General features: G+C 43.2%; 2 protein-coding genes across 4 annotated transcripts in view; both read left to right on the top strand.

The window, feature by feature from the left end:
- The window catches only part of LOC146981022 (NXPE family member 3-like), a 22,630-nt gene extending 7,390 nt beyond the window's left edge, over nucleotides 1-15,240 (top strand). Inside the window, exons 5-7 of one of the 2 annotated variants that reach the window (XM_085785945.1) lie at nucleotides 3,080-3,274; nucleotides 3,355-3,926; nucleotides 15,151-15,240. In XM_085785945.1, the coding sequence (XP_085642071.1) occupies nucleotides 3,080-3,274; nucleotides 3,355-3,896 (737 nt within the window). In that variant the 3' untranslated portion in view covers nucleotides 3,897-3,926; nucleotides 15,151-15,240. Of the gene's footprint in view, nucleotides 1-3,076; nucleotides 3,275-3,354; nucleotides 3,927-15,150 lie in introns of both variants that reach the window. The other variant, XM_085785944.1, reaches the window with a different exon arrangement.
- LOC146981023 (NXPE family member 3-like) lies at nucleotides 12,502-15,183 on the top strand. Of its 2 annotated transcripts, none has more exons than XM_085785946.1 (5): nucleotides 12,502-12,902; nucleotides 13,011-13,306; nucleotides 13,676-13,746; nucleotides 14,316-14,513; nucleotides 14,597-15,183. In XM_085785946.1, the coding sequence occupies exons 1-5, from the start codon at nucleotides 12,525-12,527 to the stop codon at nucleotides 15,136-15,138; spliced, it is 1,485 nt and encodes a 494-aa protein (XP_085642072.1). In that variant the 5' UTR covers nucleotides 12,502-12,524; the 3' UTR covers nucleotides 15,139-15,183. The 2 variants fall into 2 exon arrangements, with proteins under 2 accessions (XP_085642072.1, XP_085642073.1); XM_085785947.1 differs by having other exon boundaries at nucleotides 14,319-14,513; nucleotides 14,597-15,181.
- Nucleotides 15,241-16,906: the final 1,666 nt, after the last annotated feature.

Raw genomic sequence — 16,906 nt, 5'->3', positions numbered from 1 at the left:
TTTTAAAGCCTCTGGAAACCCAAATCCACCAAAGCCTCCTAACCATGTATTTTAGGGTCTTATGTACATATTATTAAACATGTAAAAATAATTAGAAAAAAGTTTCCATCCAAATTGAAAATATTTGTCTTTTAAGGTTTTGTACAGTAGGTTTGAATTGGGCGGAGTTATCTCTGGGATTTATCACGCAATAAATCCTACCCACTCATAAATCGCCACGTCAGTTCTCTCACCCAGCCCCCCAGTGGCGGCGAACAAAACCGTTCTGCTAACGGTTGCTCCTCCACTCCTCTCAAGTCCTCACAACCAGAGCCATGTCAACCCGAGTTGTGTGTGTGTGGCGATTAGCTTTTAGCATTCATTAGCTTTCCAGCGCGACCTGCCCTGTCTGTCTGTCTGTCTGTATGTCTGTGCCAAAACCCCTCACATCTCCAGCCGATACAGCCGTTTCTTTTATGTGTGTGTGTGTGTGTGTGTGTGTGTGTGTGTGTGTGGGGGGGGGGGTGTAAATCCGCGATCAGCATTTAGCCTTTATTAGCTTTCCAGCGCGACCTACCTTGTCTGTCTGTCTGTCTGTCTGTCTGTCTGTGTGTGTGCCCACAACTCCTCACAACTCCTCTCTACATACAGCCGATACAGCCGGTTTTTTGGGGGGGTGAGGGGAGGGAGGGAGGGTGTGTGTAAATTGGCGATTAGCTTTTAGCATTTATTAGCTTTCCAGCGCGACCTGCCTTGTCTCTGTGTGTGTCTGTCAGCCCCTCCTGGCGCTCACACAGACATGAGTGACGGTTAAAAGCTTTTTTTTTCTGTGAGACTACGACCAAAGACGGTTATGACGCTCCAAAACGAAGCTGGTAGACTAGTTAGCTGCTAAATAGCATCAATCAATCGATGCACGTCCTCCGGTGAGGACTTTTTTTTTTTTTTTTTAATGGTCGCCACTGACGTGTTGCTATGACAATGGAGCTGTCAATCATAGCGTTATCTGCCACGCCCACACTGTCCTGACCAGTGGCATCAATAGTGCCTCAATAGCAAAATGAGCTGTTTTTAAACAAGGTTTTCTAATAGTTATGAATAGTTATTGTCACTCAGACTTTTGTGGATGCTTAATGAGGCACTTGACTTTGATATAATATAAGCATTTTTACCATATATAGTCAGGTTTCCAAAGGCTTTAACAGGCGCTGTCAGTGCCCGATCCGTACCCGGAACACGATCCGTTCCAGGACGCTTCTGCGCATGCGCACGCACATGCGCACTCCCCCCTTCTTTTAGTTTACGGCAGACACCGCGGATATGGATGAAAACAGAGACGTTCTATGAGGAAAAACACAAGCACGTCGCAACGAATTCCCCTCTGTTCTATTTCTGATTAAATTAAATGTAATGTAGACCGATCAGTTAATTGTAAAACATTTATTTATTGATGTAAATGTGGTGATTTCTGCACATACAGACAGCAGCAAGTCAGCACTGCTCCTCTGACCAGCTCCACCTGAAGCTTCACTTTTCATTTACACAAACTAATCAATGAGACCATAAATTAATCTGCTCGCTTTCTCCACCGGCATGACGACGTCTGGGTGACCGGTCAATCACCTCAGCCGGCCGGCTGCTGCCTCTGAGATGAGCCGAGCAGCGAGCTAACGTTAGCTCCCGGTGGCTACTCCCAGCTATGCTCCCAGCTCTGCTCCCAGCTAGCTCTGCACTTCTCCCAAAACCGGAGCAAACTTCCAAACAGACGTCAGTTGGATAAACTGACCACAGATTAGGACTCTAAACTGTGACTTTCTCGCATGAAAAAATATTTAAAATTAATAAAGTGACGTTTTAACAACGCTACGGCGGACTTTTAGCTGCTCTACTGCTAGGCTATCAGTTAGCATAGCTTTGAAGCTAATGCCGTAAAACGGCGCATGCGCAGAAGCGCTGGAACGGATCGTGTTCCGGGTACGGATCGGGCACTGACAGGCGCTACCCCGAAAACTTTCTCCCCGGGCCACTGAATGTAAAAAATGGCGATGCAACATGGCAGCCAAGGTTTGGTGCGCCCCCCCTTGTATATAATAGTGGAAACGGTCATCCAGATGGGGTAGGGGGTGAGGGGTACTGCTGTCACACAGCTGCTACGGCGAACTATGGAGTAGAGATCCGGGGCTGGGCCGGGGGAGGGATGAGTTGCCGCTAGTGAGAGGGAGCTCCTGAAAGCAGGCACGCACTGGGAGCCAGGCTGCATTGTTGCTGCTGGAGATGCAGATCAACAGAGCTGATCACATGACACGGGGTGCATGTGTGGCGGTAGAAAAAGTTGAGACATGTGTGCGTCTAGAAAACCAAAAGTAGGAAATGCTGGGCGAGCCGACTCCTAATAATAATAACAAAATAACGATAAAAACAAAACGATATCGAAAATGGACCCATTAACAAGTGTGGGTAATGTAAATTCATCCACATTAATTATATATAGTAAGACTTTTTAAATAAAATGTTTTTTATAACCAAATACAAACTCCTCGTTGTCCCTTTAAAATTATGGTTAAAAACAACAACAGTATTCTATACTTTAAATTTCTCTAATATAAATTGAGTTCAAATAAAATGCAGCATATGAAAACATCTGAGCTGTCACACCTTGAGTGACCGCCGCAATCACATGCAGTCACGTGATCATGGGGTCACTAGAAATTTGTGATGTCAAAATGGGGTCACGAGCCAAAAAAGGTTGGGAGCCACTGTGAGCAAGTTATGAATTTCACTTTGTTTTGAATAATTATGTGGTGGGGGCAGGAACAAGTCGGACAAGTGTGAAATTCATTAGGGTAATGCATTTTTTGAATGTTTAGGTAAAATTAAAATCCAGCATTTTAATCGAGATGAATCTAGATTAACTACTGTACACTACAGGATTGCAGTGAGATTAATTTAGATTTAAAAAAAAAAAAAAAAACCTATGCCCAGCTGCAGCACTGGTTCTAATAAAGATGTGTTCAGTGACAACACATTTACCTGAGCCCATATTTAAAAAAGAAGACTTACTGATGTCTCTATCCTTCACACTTCCTTTCATGTCCAGCAGAAGTGAACAACAGTGATGTGAAGTCTGGACACGCCGGCTATTACTACAAAGGAAGTTGGAGAGCACTGAGGGGAGCCCAGGTTCAACAATTCAACACCTCCACCATCGGTGACTGTCTGAGAGGCATTCAGGTCCACCTTTATGGAGACTCCACTGTCAGACAGTGGTTTGAACACCTCATTATAGCAGTACCAGGTACCTGATCTGCAGGTATTTCATCTGTTTGATGTTAGTCTCACTGTGGAATTAATACATTTCTTGTTGAATGCTTCCAGGTCTCATTGACTTCGACCTGCACAATGTGAAGCACGTTGGACCTTTCATGGCTTTACATAATGCTCGCAACATCTTGGTGACGTACCGCTGCCATGGTCCTCCTATCCGCTTTGGTAATGTTCCCACCAGCCAGCTCCATTACATCGCCAATGAATTAGACAGCTTAACTGGAGGCAGAAGCACCGTTGTAGCTATTGGCATCTGGGCTCACTTCGTCACTTACCCCATTGAGGTATACATCCGCAGGCTGCAGAGCATCCGCAGGGCGGTGGTGCGGCTGCTGGACAGAGCTCCAGACACAGTGGTCATCATCCGCACCACAAACCTTAAAACGCTGAGGTTTGATGAGGTACTGATCAACAGTGACTGGTACTCTCTGCAGCAAGATAAGGTGGTCAGAGCCATTTTCAAAGGACTGAACGTTCATCTGGTGGATGCCTGGGAGATGGTCCTGGCCCACCACCTGCCACACAGCCTCCACCCACAACCTCCCATCATTAAAAACATGATTGATGTCATTTTGTCCTACACATGCCCTTAATAGGGCAGTTAGATGTGTGTGTGTGTGTGTGTGTGTGTGTGTGTGTGTGTGTGTGTGTGTGTGTGTGTGTGTGTGTGTGTGTGTGTGTGTGTGTGTGTGTATGTGTGTGTGTGTGTGTGTGTGTGGGTGTGTGGGTGTGTGTTTGTTGGGAGAGGAGAGCAGATTCACACACACATGCTGAGTTTACATATTTCCACCAGGTGCTGGACTATTTAGTTTTTCTCATCTTATTTTGAGTCAGCACAAAAGAAAGGGTTGGGGGCGGCTTTAACAAATAACCACTTAGAGGAACTATGCTTCATTTTTCTTTACCTTAACTATGCTTCATTTTTACCTTAATTAAACAGCTTTGGAATAATTGTGATGGTTAAATAAATTACTTGTAACTTGTTAAGGTGCGTTCACACCGGACCTTTTATTTTTGTCGCTGTTGCAGTATCGCTCCTTTGTTGTCGCTCTGTCGCTCAGCTGCAATCGCTCAGCTGCAATCGCTCGTCAATTTGGCACAGACTCGCCTTTTCGTTTTGATGGCGCCATGCCCACTGCCATGTCTCTCTGTATACACCGGCACCACCAAGATTATGGCAGCCAATCAGCACTGAGCGATTGACGGCCAGAGACTTGGGATTTCTCATCTCGAGCGATGAGCGCTTCTTCGTTCTGTCGCTGTCGCTCGGAGCCCCAGCGATGCCCATTTGCATTTACTTAATATGTTAACTTTTCGCCAGCGACAAAAATGAAAGGTCCGGTGTGAACACACCTTTACAGGGAGAACGGAGGCTCTCTACCTTCCACCTAGCATCTCTTGGCTGAAAACCAACCATGTAAGATCAGGGCCTCTGACCCGTTTGAACACAAACACGCCATGTAACCTGTAATCTCATGTTTATGACAGATAAGGGTAGACAACATAAGTTTGCTTCTTTCTGCCCCCTTTCAGTCAGGAGTTGCATTATTGTTTTGGTTTTTTTATTGTTTTATTTTCTTTTGTCAATGAATGAAATAAACTAAACTAAACCTAAGACTACTAGCCTAGAAATCTAGACGCACCCTCGCGGCAGCAAATATATTTGCTCCGTAGGTGGATCTAGAAATGAGCCATGGGAACTTTTTGAGTCTTGAACACCATTTGTTATCACCAATCACAGCGCTCTATCTGTTTAGAGAGTTGTTGGGCGGGCTTAATGCGACATACATTTTAATTGGCTTGTCAGGCTAACGTCATCCTGCTCTTTGCTCTTTATATGTCTATGTTTTCTCTGATTAGTCGTAGCGCTACCCTATTGCGTGCAGAGGCAGTTTAAAAGACAGCCTTCATCCCGTCCCCTGGATTGAGCCGAGGTCTACCGGTCGTTGCCAGACTATACATTTTAATGATATAGTCTGGCTTGTCAGGCTATAAGACTACACAAATATACACATCATGACATTGCATATGATAAATAAAGTATATATATTTTTGCCTTTATTTGATAGCTCATAGTGAGATACGGTAGACAGAGGGGGAATGACATGCAGGAAAGGTCCGCCCAACGCAGGATTCGAACCGGGCACGCCTGCGTTGAGGACTGTAGCCTCTACATGGGGCAGCCGCTTTAACCACTGCGCCACTTTAACACTTCACCTCATTGTTTGTCACATTGAAAATCATCCATGTATTTCAAATAAAAAATTACATATGAGATATCTTTGGTTGTGTCTTGAAAACAACTGATAACCAAAGAAATAATGTTGTGAAAGAAATAAAGGGTTAAATTACAGTTGACATGTTCGTACATCCACCTGCTGTGGACAAAACATTACAGTGTTCACAGGTGATAATCATTGACGGTGAATGAAAATGAAGGTAAGTCAGACATTGTCGATCGGAGCTGAGACACCATTACAGGGTTTGAGATCTCTACTGTAAAACACACTGCTGCTGTTGTATATATATGACATGGCTGACAAAGCTGCTCTCTTTGAAAAATAGCTGAATTGCCATGTCTGTTCAGAGACTTTCAGAGATCCTGTGTCTCTGAGCTGCAACCACAGATTCTTCACCAACCATCACCAGTTCATCAGCGTTAACAACTGCACCTCCACCATCGCTCCTCTGTCACAAGGCGTCCCCCAGGGGTCGGTGCTTGGTCCCCTCCTCTTCATTCCATACATGCTTCCCCTTAGCAAAATCATCCGTCATTACGGACTCCAGTTTCACTGCTACGCCGACGACATCCAACTGTACATCTCTACCAAAGCCATCACGAACACCACCCACTCCACACTCAGCAATTGTCTCACTGAAATAAAAAAAATGGATGCAAAGAAACTATCTTCAATTGAACAGTGACAAATCACACATTATCGTCATTGGTCCCACATCCCACACTAGAACGACCCAAAACTTCAGCCTCACCTTCAACAACTGCACTCTGTCCTCCTCCCCGCCGATCTGGAACCTTGGAGTCATTTCTGACCACTCAAGTTTGACCACCACATTAACCACATCACCAGGACCGCCTTCTTTCACCTCAAAAACATTGCCTGTCTCCGCCCCTCACTCACCTTCTCTGCCGCTGAAACCCTGATCCATGCTTTTATAACATCCAGACTAGATTACTGCAACAGCATCGTATACGGCTCATCATCCAAAGTCCTCAATAAACTTCAATACACTTCATACACTGCCCGCCTGCTCACCCACACCCACTCCAGAGAACACATCACCCCTGTCCTCCAAAAACTGCACTGGCTCCCCGTCTCACACCGCATACAATTCAAAATCCTCCTGCTCACCTAAAAATCACTTAACAACCTGGCCCCCACCTACATCACAGACCTGCTCCACCACTACACCCGTGCCCTCCGATCCTCAGAAGGAAATCTCCTCGCCCGAACCCCTCGGACCAAGCACCAAACTTGGGGCGACACAGCCTTCTCCGTTGCCGCCCCCACCCTCTGTAATTCACTCCCCAAACCCATCAGACCCCCACACCTTCAAATCACTCCTAAAAACCCACCTTTTAAACTGGCTAATCTAATATGTCTAATTTTCAGTTTTTTCATTTTATTTCTCTTTATTTCTCTTATTGTACCTTCTACATTGTTTGTGTATCTTAATTGTGTTGTTACTCTTCATGGTTTCTGTATTTTAATTGTGTTGATATTTTTATCTTAGTGTCTTTGAGCATTTGTAAAAGTGTGTTATAAAATAAATGTATTATTATTATTATTATTATTATTATTATATATTTGTATATGAAATGTCAGAATAGGACATTTTTTGACGGCACCCCTGACGCAGTCAGGCGGCACCCACTTTGAGAAAGGCCAGTCTAAAGTGTGAGGGGCTACAGTCTCTTCTACTGTTGACCTTTAGTTGATTTATGAATTCTAACCAGGAACTAACAGAAGGGTGTGAGTGGTTGTGTTGACCTGCAGCTTTTTGATGTGTATTGAACTCCCCCACACGCTAAACTTAGAGTGACACAATCACAGGATAAAACAAACCTCATGGGATGTGTCCATAACTGATTTAATGTTAAAGCAGATATCATCAGCACGGCCGTTTCGGCTAATGCTGTGTTCAAGGCAGGCTTTTGAAACCGTAAGTTACAGCTTCAAGTCACAACTACGACTTGGTAGCGTTCCAGGTAACCCGTAGCTCGTGTTTTTACCGTCCTGTTGTCTGTGAAAGTTCCCTATAACGGCCACTCGTAACTTCCGACCCGTGAACTCGTACCAGATCGAACTGGTATGACTTCACAGGAAGGAAAAACACAAAGTACGAGTTTCCTTGAACGCACCATGAGTTAGCAGCCCCCGCCCTTGTCAGGCATCAATTGGTCCTCGTGCTACGTCCCCACATTCACGCGCATCCCTTGGCTGCACACACAGCCCTTCATGCCGTTCTCTCCCCTCATTGGATAACACTTGTATCCCACAAGGAAAATTTTCTCCTCGGGTTACAGCAGAGCAGAGTGACGGAGAGACTCGTGTTTAGGCTGAAATACTTCATGTAAGTGATTGCTGACGGAAAATAGGACTATTTAGGACTTATATTAACAAAAACATTCCACTGATATCTGCTTTAATAGAAATGATAATAGATATAAGAAAAGACAGAACAGAAGTATTTTGTGTTTTATTTCTGATACTCTCAGTTTATTTTACTTGTAATACCTCTGTGCTTTAAAACAGGAAATATGTCAGCAGCTCTTCTACCACTGCTGTATCTTAGCTCACTATTTATTCATGGGCTCACATATTAAATGAATCCAGGTGCAATACCAGTAGTTGTCCAGCAGATGGCACCATTCTACCTGTATCAAATCACTTCTCTTCTAATAATTATAATAATAATAAAAACTTGTATTTATATAGGGGAGACCGGGGATGGTTGTAACAGCATCACTTTCATCAATAAAGGATAACATAATGTGATCAATATCATGTGTACACACTCACTCCCTGACATTGCATGTGAATTTGCATGGCTGTGTTAATAAGTGTGTAGTTTTTACAGCTCAAAAAAAGAAACAGATTAAAGGGGGGTAGGGGAGGAAACACTAAACAGACTGAGTTAAGACTGATGGGGAAAGGTCACTGTGAAGAGGTGGGTTTTGAGGGATGATTTAAAGGTGTCCAGGGTTGAGGCATTGTGGATATTGGGAGAGAGCAAGTGGCTCTGTCCCCAAAGCTTTTCAGTCTGGTGCGAGGGATGGACAGCAGGCCCATGTCCGAGGACCGCAGGTTCCAGGATGGAGTGTGATGGTGGAGAAGGTCAGACAGGTAGTGGGGGGCGGGTTCATGGAGGCATTTGTAAGTGAGGAGGAGGAGTTTAAAAGAAATATATTACTGTGTGATTATTTGTTATCAATGTGTTATTATTTGGTGTCAGTGGCATTCATGTTATATAACACTCATCATCACCTGCAGATGAATGTGTGTGTGAAGGCTGAAGAGCCAGGTCCCACCTCAATGCCACCAGACGGGCAGAGTTGTTTCCTGCTTTATTTTGAAGTTCCTGTCTTGTCTTCCTGTGTTCTCCTGCCTGTTTGATTACCCAATGTGTTTCACCTGTCCTGATTGCACCACCTGTCTTCCCTTGTGTATTTAGCCTCAGTGTCTCCCTTTATCCTTGTCGGATCGTCTGTGTTTATCCCCTGCGTTACCTCCCGTGTTCCATGTCTGCCCATCCTGCATCCTTTTGTGTCTTCTTGTCAGTTTGGTAAGTCCCTTGATTAGTACTTTTTTTTTTTTTTTTGCACTTTTGATTCCTTCTTTTTTCCCCTGTCCGAGACTTAGGCTCGTTGACTCTTTTGTTGCTACTTTGTTTATGTTGTACTTTGATTACTTTTTATTTACCTTTTTCCTAAATAAACACTTGGTTGCTCTTTGCAAATTGAGTCTTCATTTGGGTCCTGCTATTCTGTAACGTGACACCTCCTGCAAGACTGTCCAGGATGCCCAAACACAGTGGGCAGACCCTGCTATGGACGACCATTTTTACTCCAAAGGACCCATCATCAGTGGCGTGACGACTGTGCCAGCCCCGGAGGGGTCACTGTCAATGTTACACTGAAAAATGTCAGTGACAGTTTACTGTACGCAGTTTACAGTTTACTGTAAACAAGATTTTGCTCCCACATCATCAAAAATGCCAGTTGCTGACTAAATTCTATTGACACTAATGAAACTTAAACTGAATTTAGTTACCGCTGGTATAGCGAGACACTTTAAAGTGTCTGTCAGTCAGGTTAGCAAAACAATGACATACTGGACAGATGGCTGCTTCGTGATACGATAAAAGCTACTATGCCACGGATTTTGAAGAAGCATTTCTCTAACACTACTTGGGTTATTGACTGCTCAGAGAGTGTTTTGCAGAAAGCTACAAACAAGGATGCAAAGACCGAATTATACAGTCATTATCATGCTAGTAATACTGTACAATATATTGTGGCAGCTGCTCCATCAGGATTGATTATGTTCATCTCTGATGCTTAAGGTGGGAGTGCAATGATACGTTTATTACACAGAGCTCAGGGTTTCTAGTGTTTGTGTCCTGGAGACGAAGTGATGGCAGACTCACTATGATTCACTATTGGGGATCTGGATGAAAGGAAGGTGCGCTTGGTCTTACCAACATTTACATGCAAGCGAGTCAAGTTGACAAATGAACAGGTCACACACATCTCAAATATCTGCATATTTGTGCAGCTCTTGTCAATCTTAGCGGGGAGATTATCTCTAGCAAATAGATAGAATGTCTAACAGATGACTGGAGGCACAGAACAACAGAGAGTAGGGGAGGGAGAGCGGAAGGGAGGGGGTGGAGGTTTGTTTGTTTATTATTCGGATTCTTCCTGGGGTCCAACAGTATCAAATATACATTCAATAATACAAAAACAGAGACATTATATAAAAAAAACAAAAATTAAAAACAAAGGGGGTAGAGGTAGAGGGGAGGGAGAATGTATGAAGGCACTATTCCTACTCATACCATTTCTCACGCTCTCCATCTTGATACTGTAATTACTTGTTCATGCTGGTGCTGTCAATTACATCAATGAACAATCTTGTCTCAGAATAAACAGAAATCTGCTGTCAGACATTTGTGTGACAACTTTTAATTAGTTGCATTAGTTTGAATTATTTTTTCTGTGTGGGTGAATTCTGGGGGGGCCTGTGTGGTGACCCATGATAGGGAAGATGGTAAAGACATTCACCCAGGTACCAGGAGGTCTTGTACCTTTAAGATATAGAGCTAACATGGTTACTTTGCATCCCCAGAGGAGATGCCAGTTCCGGATTCTATAGAGTTCACATAGTTACTAGGCAACCTGTGTGTTCAGTGTTTTTGTTGCGTGGAGAGTAAATAGACTCAACTCACCTCCGTCTCCAGTCTGATCATTATTATTTACATCTCCACAATGTGACTTTTTAAAAATTATTATTATTATTATTATTTTGGTCCTACAGTGCCTAGGAGCCAGACAAGAACAAGTTTTGTGTTACAACTTTCTTTTGTTTGATTTTTTAATTCCAGTTCCAGTTTAACTGGTCACAGCAGCCACAGAATAAGTGAAGACAGATTCCTGATCAGGATGGTCCAAGCTTGTAAAAGAAGGGAGGCAAAGTACAAAGTCATCTTCCTGTTACTGGCTGCGTTCGTTTTAATCTATGTGCTACATGAGATCATCTTAGAGGAGAGGACCTGCCCTTTTGAAAAAAGCAAATCTGAGGTGAAGTAAATTTAACATAATTTGTGTTATTAACAATTAAAGCAGAAGTAAGCGATATTTTTGTGTTAATATAAGTCTTAAATAGTTATATCTTCCGACAGCAATCACTTACATAGAGTGTTTGGACCGAAACACGGGTCTCTCAGTCCCTCTGCTCTGCTCTGAGCCGAGGAGAAAACATTTCTCGTATCCTACAGTTTTTATCCAATGAGGAGAGAGAACGGCATGCAGGGCTGTGTGTGCAGCCAAGGGATGCGCGTGAATGTGGTGACGTAGGGACGAGGACCAATAGATCCATGACGAGGGCGGGGGCTGCTAACTCCATTGGCTGACAAGACGTTATGGTGTGTTCAAGACAACTCGTAACTCGTGTTTTTCCGACCTGTGAAGTTCGATCTGGTACAAGTTCACAAAAACGACCAGATCGCTTACTTCTGCTTTAAGTTTGATGTTTGTATGTTTACACAAATAGGTTTAGTTTTAAATGAATTAGTGTTTTTTGTGTGACTTTTTCCCCCAACAAGAATAATAAAGTAATGCAAGGCAATCTTCTTATGTTCATAATATCAACCAAAGAAAACCTTGTCATCTTTATTCTTTTCTACTCAACACCAAAGACCCTACAGCTATTGATAGCTATTTTTTGTTTTGTTTAAAGCTGTACAGAAAAGAAAATTGAATTTGAGCCCACTCTGGGTCATAAAATTAGTGTAATAACTCATCTATCAGATGATGTAGGCCAAACTTTGTGCAAAATTCTATTTTTGATTAAGTGTGGTATTTTTTTTCCGCATTGGATAATGCAGGAGCACGGATTATACGTCAGCCTGCTCACGATTCATCAGCCACTGATATTGGATCCGTCATCCGTCAATCAAACATCTGAGACACGCACACACACACGGAGATCGGTCTTGCCCCAAGCTTTGAATATCCCCCCGCTCAATAACGACCAATCAAATTCGTTTTCCTTACTCGGGTAAACTCGTGCGGCAACTCGTGACAACTCGGCGCGACAAACAGGACAAACGGCCATTTCTGTACACCTTTAATTATTTTAATTCATAAATGCTGCTAAACCAATTTATCAGGTTACTGTAAATCCTGTAAAGCTTGTTTCAGTGAGTTACAGCCCATATGCAAACACGTACACATACATACGTGTGTGTGTACCTTACCAGAAGAGTCAGGGGAGAAATGTCCCTGCAGGCTTAGTGTAGTTCAGTCCAGTGTGAATGCAAAACTTCAACACCACAAGTGGTCAACAGTAATTTTATACTCTGTGGCAGGAAACATCTTCCTCACTGGCTCATTTGTTTACAATACTTTCTCTCCACCTCACTTTCAGCATGAAGTCAACTTCACCATGATCCTCCCAAAAGTTATAACCGACCCTTACATGCATCACGGCTTCTGCACCTTCAAGTCACTAACCCCGAAGGATGCTCAGGAAGAGGACCTCATACTGGACTCCATTGCGTGGCCTGAAACAGCAGCTCTGGTTTCTTTGGAGCAGACCAGCGATCCTGCTCACAGCACCTTCACACTTCTCCCAAAGAAGGGAGGAGGACAGTGGCATGTAGGAGATCAGCTGGAGGTTATGATTAAAATGTACGACTACCGAGGCCAACCCAAGCAATCTGGGGGGGACTTCTTAGTCAGCCGTCTACATAACCGGGAGCTTGGTGCAGGTGTGGCTGGGCAAATGGAGGATCACCTCAATGGCTCCTATTCTGCTGTGTTCTCTTTGCTCTGGGAGGGGAGCGCTGAGGTTGAGGTGATGCAAAACACTCAAGTTCAGTATTGTTGTAAGTCTTGAACCCCATGCCCTCTCAAGGCCTGTGCTTGTTTTCTCAGTGAAAGCTCTGTTTCTCTATCCCATCAGGTGACACTGGTTCACCCTGGTGAGGCTGTGACCGTCCTGCAAAGACTGACCAGGGAACAGCCAGACAGGGTTTACTTTCAAAGCACCTTCCGCTCAGGCTCGGTGTCTGAGAGGACCACCTGTAACATCTGTCTGCATCCGACCCAGCAGCCGCTGTGCAACTACACTGACCTCCAAACAAGTGAACCGTGGTTCTGCTACAAGCCAAAAAAGCTGAGCTGTGATACCAGGGTCACACACTCTAAGGGAGGGTTCAAAAGAAATCTCACGGCTAAGGAGGAGCAGCTTTTTCAAAGGTGAGGGAGCAGAGGGACACGTAGGACCGGCTTTCTGAATTACTTTACATCTTAACAACATGTATAAATTTTTATATATTTGTTATTCAAAATTGTGTTTCTTTTTCTTTATTCTAACTATTGGTCCTATTTTTCTGTTTGTATTGTGTTTTGTGTGTTATTTGCTTGCTGCTGTAACACAGTCATTTCCCAGCCTGGGATCAATAAAGTGTATCTTCATTTTAGTCTTAACCTTAATTTGGAATACATACATATACAGTAGAGTATTACCTATAGCTAGTAGATGTGCATATTTAAAATGGATTTACAGTTTTTGAAGCAGCAGTCTGCTGTAACCCATCTCATTATGTTCATTCTGTTTTCCATCAGTAAAGTCAACATGAAACGCTCTATTAAGGCTTCAGGACCTGCCAGTGTCACTGTGTTGCCAAAAACAACAGGTAAAGCAGGATTTTGACAATAATGATCAATGTTGTTCTACTTTAAATATAGAACAGGTTGTTAGAGGTAAATCAGGCAGGAAGCTTTGTGCAAACAGAGCCGATGTTTGATTGTATGTGTGGGTGGTGGTGGGTATATGCTGCTCAATCAGTGTTTTTATTCACCATTTCCATATTTTTTTTGGCATACTTGTGTGTGGTTCTCATGGCTGTGGGAAAGCAAAGCAAAATTTCCTGCACAACAGACAATAAATTTACTCATGCTGGCTTCAATGCAATTTACTGTGAAAAACAGATTAGAAGGCTGAAAGTAAAAAGTTGCACCAGCTGTTGGAAGTTGTATCAAAAGCTCACATTTTGGAATTTAAAAAATGCTTCCATGAAAACGTCAATGCACAGTACATGTAATTCTCTCACTAAAACCTAGTCAACAAGAATAATAATAATGTAATGATAGAAGGATCAATAAATGCAGATTTGTTTTCAGTGACAACACATTGACCTGAGCCCAAATTTAAAAAAGAAGACTTACTGATGCCTCTATCCTTCACACTTCCTCTCATGTCCAGCAGAAGTGAACAACAGTGATGTGAAGTCTGGACACGCCGGCTATTACTACAAAGGAAATTGGAGAGCACTGAGGGGAGCCCAGGTTCAACAATTCAACACCTCCACCATCGGTGACTGTCTGAGAGGCATGCAGGTCCACCTTTATGGAGACTCCACCATCAGACAGTGGTTTGAACACCTCATTAGAGCAGTACCAGGTACCTGATCTGCAGGTATTTCTTCTGTTTGATGTTATTCTCGCTGTGGAATTAATTCTTCGTTTCTTGTTGAATTCTTCCAGATCTCATTCAGTTCAACCTGCACAGTGCGAAGCAAGCTGGACCTTTCATGGCTTTACATAATGCTCGCAACACCTTGGTGACGTACCGCTGCCATGGTCCTCCTATCCGCTTTGGTAATGTTCCCACCAGCCAGCTCCGTTACATCGGCAATGAATTAGACGGTTTAACTGGAGGCAGAAGCACCGTTGTAGTTATTGGCATCTGGGCTCACTTCAGCACTTACCCCATTGAGGTATACATCCGCAGGCTGCAGAGCATCCGCAGGGCGGTGGTGCGGCTGCTGGACAGAGCTCCAGACACAGTGGTCATCATCCGGACCGCAAACCCTAAAGCACTGACGCTTTATGAGACACTGACCAACAGCGACTGGTACTCTCTGCAAAGCGATAAGGTGGTCAGAGCCATTTTCAAAGGACTGAACGTTCAACTGGTGGATGCCTGGGAGATGGTCCTGGCCCACCACCTGCCACACAGCCTCCACCCACAACCTCCCATCATTAAAAACATGATTGATGTTGTTTTGTCCGACATATGCCCTTAATATGGCGGCTAGATGTGTGTGTATGTGTGTGTGTTTGTTGGGAGAGGAGAGAAGATTCATAGACACATGCTGAATTTACATATTTCCACCAGGTGCTGCTTTCTATCTAGTTTTTCTAATCTTTTTATGAGCCAGCACAAAATAAAGGGGTTGGGTCGGCTTTACCAAATAACCACTGCTGAATCATCTCACTTAATGCTTAATTTTTTTTACCTTAATTAAACAGCTTTGGAGTAATTATGATGGTCAAATAAATGACTTGTAACTTGTTCCAGGGAGAATGGAGGCTCTCTACCTTCTACCTACTGTCTCTTGGCTGAAAACCAACCTTGTAAGATCGGAGCCTCCGACCCAGTGTCCCAGCTCTCGTCTAAACACACCCTGTAACCTGTAATCTCTTGTTTATTACAGATAAGGGGTAGACTACATAAGTTTGCTTCTTTCTGCCCCCTTTCATTCAGGAGTTGCATTTTTAATTGTTTTATTTTCTTTTTTCAATGAATGAGACAAATAAACTAAACTGTTAAAATGTTCATACTTTAACTACAACTTAACTTAAGATTTTATTTACTTTAATGAAAACAAACGGTGTCGCGGCAGTGAGACGTGACGCAAGTTGCATTCAGTCCTGCCTGGTCAAAACAAAAGCTCCGCGTCTGTTACAAATCAAGTTTACCAGAAACTCTACTGACTATAAGTCATTACAAACCGATGTGAGAGCGAGCTGAAGAACCGGTATTAAAAAGAGACGCAAAGCGATCTGTCAAACGTGAGTGATTGACAGTAGGGCTGCCCCCAAATAGTCGACCAAGCACTGGTCGACCAAAAAATCATTAGCCGACCAAGATTTCATTGGTCGATTGGTTGCAGGAAAAAAAACAAAAAACAAAAAACATTTGGAGCTGTGTCTTGTCAAAATTAAGTCAAAATCAATATGGCTGAACTGTATATGAAAGGCTATAGGGCTTTTAATTTGAAGGGCCAGATACAGGAAGTCATGACTGTCAGTTTTTTTGTTGTTGTTGTTATGGTGGTTACATGGCACGGGTCTACGAAGGAGTATTAGGGCCAGCCCCCCCCCCCCCAAAAAAAGCCCAAAAAAAAATACAGCGCAAGGGAAAAAAGTAAGCAAAAGAAAAAAAATCCGGCACAAGAAAAAAAGAAAAAAGGTCAGGCAAAAAAAAAAAAAAAAAAAACTGCAGAGGCTTGACCACGTACCACAACAAAGCGACTGTCGGCTCAATGACAGCAGCAGAGTGACAGACAGGCTGCCACACTCTGCAGCGCCATAAAAGTGAACAATAAAGCCGATTAACTTTGACTCAATGCCTGGGTATGACAATGAAAACAAGAAAACTTAAGTAGTAGGCCTACTTCAGAATCGATATAATACATCCATGATCGGCACACGAATCACTTCCGTGTCCAACCCCTGCTGCTAACGTACAACAATCAGCAATGCATGTTCTTCATTGCTGTCCCCCATATCTATGGCTGCCCACCCCCCAAAACAAACACACACACACAATCATTTATAAGTTACATAGAGACGTTATATGAGCTAACGTTTAGCGTGACTAAACGTGACTGGAGACACCTCCGTGACTAGACCACCGCGATCCAGGTCTCTGCCTCCTCCTGTAGTATTTACAAATACAAATACTATACAGGATAGGCCTTATATTCTAGTATTTTTAAAACATCAATATATATATATATATTTTTATATATATTGATGTTTAAAAATACTAGAATATAACAGGACTTT

The sequence above is a fragment of the Trachurus japonicus genome, chromosome 9 (genome assembly GCF_045865225.1).
Source record: "Trachurus japonicus isolate A0001 chromosome 9, Traja_1.0".
NCBI classification, from domain to species: Eukaryota; Metazoa; Chordata; class Actinopteri; order Carangiformes; family Carangidae; genus Trachurus; species Trachurus japonicus.
The sequence above is the reverse complement of the archived record's forward strand: the minus strand, read 5'-3'. Positions and strand labels throughout refer to the sequence as shown.

What these genes read in the sequence shown, in the direction of transcription:
- LOC146981023 (XM_085785946.1), top strand. Translation starts at nt 12,525, where the DNA reads ATGCATCACGGCTTCTGCACCTTCAAGTCACTAACCCCGAAGGATGCT. An exon ending in GAGGAGCAGCTTTTTCAAAG is followed by an intron (nt 13,307 to 13,675) that starts GTGAGGGAGCAG and finishes GTTTTCCATCAG; the next exon opens with TAAAGTCAACATGAAACGCT. An exon ending in TGTGTTGCCAAAAACAACAG is followed by an intron (nt 13,747 to 14,315) that starts GTAAAGCAGGAT and finishes TCTCATGTCCAG; the next exon opens with CAGAAGTGAACAACAGTGAT.